The following is a 5,575-nucleotide window of genomic DNA, read 5'->3' as shown; positions in this document are numbered from 1 at the left end:
TTATAGAGACGGGAAACAATTTAATAATATTCAAGATTTACATTCTGCGATATTAGTAGCCTGGTCAAGTATTACACCCGAAAATTTGTTTAAATATGTTAATGTAATGCAACAGCATATGATCGACGTTGTTAAAGAAAGTGGTGATAAAATCAATATATAAGTTTTCTTTTTTTTAAATTACTTATTTTTTAAAAAAAACCTTAAAACCATCATCACCGTGAAAAAAGTTAAAGAAATTTAAATTTACTTTTCTTAATCAAAAAACAATAAATAACAGATATCATTATTTTAAGCATGTGTTTTTATTTCAAAATTTGAGTTAAATGAGACGTCCCGTTTAACTGTAAAGCTAATTTTTTTTAAGCGTTTTATAGTAGCCTAAGTTAGAAAAATAAAATGAATGTAATATTTACAATTCTATAAAACGTGTTTTTGGGGGATGTCTTAAGATTTGACACACCTCTTAAGACAAAAAAAATTCAAAAACCAGATTAGACACATATAAAATTAGATCTAGTAAAAGGTATTTTTTATCTCATTTAAATTATAACGTTTAAACACGAATAATGATTTTAAAATTGTATCTTGTTTGATTTTGCGAGGAATTTTTTTGGAGTGTCTTAAGATTTTGATGCGTACTGTATAATCAAATTATTTATTCACATACAAAAACGTTTTAATCATTGCTTCTATAATTTATTTACAAACAAAAAACATCTAAAAATTCATCTTTGCTTTCGTGTTTTATTCCCCTCAACCTTTAAATTTCTAACTTTATTGTTTAAGCTTTAAACATTTTGCGTATGGATGCTTGTTACCAGACTGACAAAGTTATATTTATAAGCAAGTTTTTGATGAGATTATTCGGGCATTTTAGAAGGTTTTCGTAAGCTTTCAATTCATCGGTGACGACGATGTTGTTCCATCGCGTAATACTTTTTTAATTATTTGAATAAGCGTGCTTGTACTGTGATTAGGAACGACATTTGCGAATCCTTTTGATGGAGTTGCACCGGTGTCGGTCATTGTAATGGCCCAGTCTGGATAGCATGGCACTCTTCCCCGGTGTGCTCGTACGTTATGAGATATTTTGGTTTCGTCTACTTGAACTTCGACATTCAGTCCGCCTACCCCGAATGGATCATCAATATTATATTTCTTAATTTTTAATTTTATGGCCTAATACGATCAATAATGTTTATATAAATACTTAAATTTTGTACGAAGCTTTCATAGGATGTTTTTTTTAAAAGATAATATACAACTTTAAATGCTTTTTGCACGAGAGTTTTAAGTGCATCAAAAAAATCCCGAAGGTATGCGTTTTTTAGTTTGATAATGACAAGATTAATTGAGACCATACCTATTAAATTTAAAATTAGAAAAATTAGCTTTTTTAAGATCATTGGGACGATGTAATATTTACAATTAAATGTTGTCCGTATAAGTCATTTTTGTTGTAAAAATTGGAAAATTTTATCGTTGTTTGCAGGAAAAAGAAAGTTCATGAGCAACTCTCCTTGCATTGGAGGCATAAAAAAATGGAATATTCTCCATATGTACCCCGCCGAGGCGCATATAAGGGATGGTCCGAAACCTTTGCCCTTTTCGATTTTTATACCTCTCCTTCTTTTGATTTTAAAATTTACTTTATTATTAAATGGTTTAACTGCCTGTGTATTAACACCATTAAGTTTTACAAATTCTCTTTTGTGGCGTACTGTTTTATGAATATAATAACCCAACATTGATAATTTCTTATAAGACTTATGTTCATCTGTCTAAACAATGGTTCTTTTCCACATTTCCTTCTATTAAGGAATTAGAGTGTTAGCTATTTTATCCGGAATTACACAAGCGTATGCACGAGTTATTTTATCTTCAATCACCACTATACACAATACATCTGTCTTGTTTCTAGGCCCCACGCCTCTATAGACTTTTGTCTTATGATTCAATGCTGTTTAGTCTATTCCAACTAAAGACCCCGGGTCCCCCAATTTCTCCCATCGAAGATCATATTTTTCAACAACAGCTAAAACCTTTTTTATTATATTATTGAATAATATGAAAATATTTTCATACCTGTACCAATAATAGTCTATGGTGTTTTAATGACAACCTTATTAAAACTTTAAGAAAATCTATAATACTAAGTCTAAACCCGGAAAAAAGCCACCGGGTCTGATAGTAAATCGATTCTATACTTTTAACATTGACTATTACAAACTCTTCACATTTTATTGTCCTGTGTTTTTTTGTATTCTTTTTCAATTACATATATATTGCAGTATTTACACACTTGTCTTTTTGTTAATAATTCAATCTTTCTCAAAGTTGTTATCAAAGTATAATCAATCATTCTGTCCAGTTTAACTTCAATTCCATCAAGATTCATTTTTTTTTGGGGGGGGCGGAGGAGAATAAATTTTTTTTAATCATTTTGGCAAAAAACAGCAAATATTAATTTGACCAAAAGGTAATCAGTTGCATTATTTCGCTCAGTGGGCGAATAAAGCAACTAATTCAAAATACCTGGTCTAATATCTGCTCCGAAATGAAAAATAAATATATAAGGTTATGCAGTTTAAGTGTGTACAAATATCATCAAAAGAACAAAATAGAAAAAGATTTATTTATTAATATACAGCAATTAGAGATATTAAGCTAAATAAAATATTGTTTTTAAATTCATTCTTGAACATCACCTCTGTGAGTAATCCTGGGAGCCAGGCTTTACTTAAGCCTTTCAAAGCTTTTGTTACACGTTTCATTTTACTCCAAACAGAGTAAATACTTTGGGTATGCACTCCGGAATGAAGATCATCAAAATATAACTTATTATTTACCGTATTCAAGACCCAAATCTCTTTCTGTGTTTAAATATGCACTCCAATACTTTGAGTGAATTATAATTCCCGACTTACAAACCCTCCTAATTATCGGCAATGGTGTCTCACCTCATTTTTTGAGGACAATCTTCATATAACACCTAGAAGGAGAATAAGAAATATCTGCTATTCCAAATACCAATACATTGCTTGAAAAAGCACAGCTTGCTTAACTTTATGCACAAATTGGCTATCAACCATCTGGAATACTATTCCGGGTCTTCCGGCTTGAATTGCCCTGTATCATAGTATCTTTTTACTGTATCTCTGGGTTTAACAATAATCCTTGATAAGACTTTTTTTTAATAACCATTGTCAGAAACAATAGAAGAAATTTTTTTTCCTTCTGACCACAATATTATAACAGAAAAAATATCAGAAAGCGAAGCTCTAACTAAAACCATCAGAAAAAGATTTTGTCTTTATACTTTTTGTAGATCTAAATCCAAAAAAATTGAATTATATCAAACACAACAAATACCTTTCTTGCCCCTTTAACCATGAACACCTTGCAAATTTCGCAATCAAGGGCAGAAACAAGCAGGTTTTTTTGTCGTTAAATCCGAAAAACTTGCTAAGTGCACAATTGGCGAATTCTCATCAATTGTTCAAATCTTGCTGGTTAACTTCTCATTTGTTGGTGGGTTAAAAAATAAAAAGAAATAAATCGGTCTAATATCTGCCATAAAAGGACGGATTTTAGACAAGTTCCGATTTTTTTTCTTATACGCGTCGTTTATCGTACAATATCATCCCCAACAGCTGTAATTCATCCTTTTCTCACAAGTGGGTGTGTATTGCATACGGATGGCTATGTATCATACCCTTCTGTTGCTAGAAATTTAGACCTTTAGCATCATGTTATAGATCATTCTGTTGGGCTTAGAGCCGCTGATGAAATTCATACTAATAATATAATGGGTTTCAGAGGTTACATGAAAAGCCCGATGAGGAAAGAAAACGGCGTTCGAAGAGATCATATTGACAACTGGCTGATTCAATATACATTTAAAAGAAGATATGTAATTAATAAGCCGAGCGAAGAATTTTACCGGGTGTTTGTGTTGTTTTTAAAAATATTCTTTAAATTAAATGAATAACATTTATTTTATTTTTTTATCTTTCTTTAATTTTTTAAAATGTAGGCAAATTCGCTTAGAAAACCCTTATCTGACATCAAAATTAGCAAAAGAAGTTCACAGAACAGTAAACGATTTGATTATCAAAAAGCACGAAAAATCGGAGCAAATTTTGTTAAATTACGGCTCAAAAACTGAGAACAGGGGGTTCTGTTATCAAAGAACACTTATAAGTTCAAATAGAAATTTAATCTCATATCACCATCAAAAAACAGAAGCAGTTGAAAAAACAATCCAGAAATAAAGAATCATTCCAAGAAGGTTGCCTGATTACAGCGAAAAGAGATGGCCCACTACTACGAAAAGCAATATTGGCACCAAATTCATTTTACAATCTAGCAATGGGGACTTGCCCATGTATAATAAGATTTTGAGACAGATAGAACCCGGGATGATATAAAAATAGGAATCTCCATGCTTTAAGTGGAGTAACAAGGGTTATAAGATAGAGAAATAATAACTTTGAAAAGTATAAGAAGTTACCCGTAAAGGGAATGGTAGAAATAAAAAAAAGGATCAAATAGGAGATATAGTTTTAATATACAGAAAAGGCCCAAGCGGAGATGAAATGTCGACGAATTGAAAATTGGGATTTATAATGACAGACACAATTAGGCAAGGCACATGCTTGATCAAAAGAACTGTAGGAAACGGCCCATATCGGGTAAAAAACAAAGTAAACAAATACCTCACAGCTGTATGTGGGGATACCATGGTCATCAAAATCGACCAATAATATGGCCACATTTGTAACGATATGATTGGCCGATTAAACTATAAATAAGGTAGCCCCAGAAGAAGGGAGGAAAATAATAGAGAAGTTAATCATGACACTCAATATCCTTTTTTCCTCCAGTGGAGGAAAAGGGGATATTGATAACCTAGTTGGCAAAGTGGTATGATAATCTAAAATTTCCTAAATCTTATTATGTCTTGGTGGGTTGAATGATGACATATTTTTCAACCTTGAACATATAATAAAATATGTTTCGTCTTTTAATCACAGTTCTTAAAATAGGTACCTAACAAAATCAATTTAGAATTTAGTCTCAGTTGTTTGTATAAGGTTAGCTTCCATAATTTCTGGAAGTAAAAACAAATTAAAAAAATTGAACATGTAAGCAATCTGGTTTTTAACACCAGATGATAACTTACATGATTCAAAATTTCAAGCATCGCGCGGTTTATCGTAAGTAAAATTTTGTAGATGGCTGTTGTATCGTCAATACCACGAAAATCTGTAAAAATATATTTACTTAAATTTTGAATAGGCCGCTCCAATATTTTGTTTTTTATTTATTATTGCACTCCAATGTCTTTAGATGCAATTCAGTATGAACAAAGGAAATAAGAATGGTTTTCTAAGCATAGAATTAAGCTTGAAATTAGAGAACAAAGACATAATTTTTTACCAGAATTTATGTGTCTGGAAAAAAATAGTACTGTCTAAATTTCGGTAAAATTAATAAGCTATTAAACGTTTTTTTTCTACATACATCTCCATTGCCTATTTTATCGTATTTGTTTGTTTTTATTTCGCGG

The 5,575-nt window shown here is 31.0% G+C and overlaps 6 protein-coding genes across 6 annotated transcripts; 3 read left to right on the top strand and 3 right to left on the bottom strand.

The window, feature by feature from the left end:
• AAJ76_1680005574 (hypothetical protein) lies at nucleotides 1–163 on the top strand (the record flags this gene model as incomplete). The annotated part of the gene is made up of 1 exon (XM_024474205.1): nucleotides 1–163. A coding segment is annotated over one exon (163 nt), but the record flags the coding sequence as incomplete, so codon positions are not given.
• Nucleotides 164–1,175: 1,012 nt separating this feature from the next.
• AAJ76_1680004167 (hypothetical protein) lies at nucleotides 1,176–1,409 on the bottom strand (the record flags this gene model as incomplete). Its single annotated transcript, XM_024474204.1, has 1 exon — nucleotides 1,176–1,409. The coding sequence occupies one exon, from the start codon at nucleotides 1,407–1,409 to the stop codon at nucleotides 1,176–1,178; it is 234 nt and encodes a 77-aa protein (XP_024329679.1).
• An 827-nt stretch (nucleotides 1,410–2,236) lies between these two features.
• On the bottom strand, nucleotides 2,237–2,401 carry AAJ76_1680003175 (hypothetical protein; the record flags this gene model as incomplete). The annotated part of the gene is made up of 1 exon (XM_024474203.1): nucleotides 2,237–2,401. The coding sequence occupies one exon, from the start codon at nucleotides 2,399–2,401 to the stop codon at nucleotides 2,237–2,239; it is 165 nt and encodes a 54-aa protein (XP_024329678.1).
• A 1,428-nt stretch (nucleotides 2,402–3,829) lies between these two features.
• On the top strand, nucleotides 3,830–3,994 carry AAJ76_1680001746 (hypothetical protein; the record flags this gene model as incomplete). The annotated part of the gene is made up of 1 exon (XM_024474201.1): nucleotides 3,830–3,994. One exon carries the CDS (start codon nucleotides 3,830–3,832, stop codon nucleotides 3,992–3,994), a length of 165 nt encoding a protein of 54 aa, XP_024329677.1.
• AAJ76_1680001589 (hypothetical protein) lies at nucleotides 3,987–4,277 on the top strand (the record flags this gene model as incomplete). The annotated part of the gene is made up of 1 exon (XM_024474200.1): nucleotides 3,987–4,277. One exon carries the CDS (start codon nucleotides 3,987–3,989, stop codon nucleotides 4,275–4,277), a length of 291 nt encoding a protein of 96 aa, XP_024329676.1.
• A 1,174-nt stretch (nucleotides 4,278–5,451) lies between these two features.
• On the bottom strand, nucleotides 5,452–5,575 carry AAJ76_1680002 (hypothetical protein; the record flags this gene model as incomplete). The annotated part of the gene is made up of 1 exon (XM_024474202.1): nucleotides 5,452–5,575. A coding segment is annotated over one exon (124 nt), but the record flags the coding sequence as incomplete, so codon positions are not given.

The sequence above is a fragment of the Vairimorpha ceranae genome (assembly GCF_000988165.1).
Source record: "Vairimorpha ceranae strain PA08 1199 chromosome Unknown NODE_168, whole genome shotgun sequence".
NCBI classification, from domain to species: Eukaryota; Fungi; Microsporidia; family Nosematidae; genus Vairimorpha; species Vairimorpha ceranae.
The sequence above is the reverse complement of the archived record's forward strand: the minus strand, read 5'-3'. Positions and strand labels throughout refer to the sequence as shown.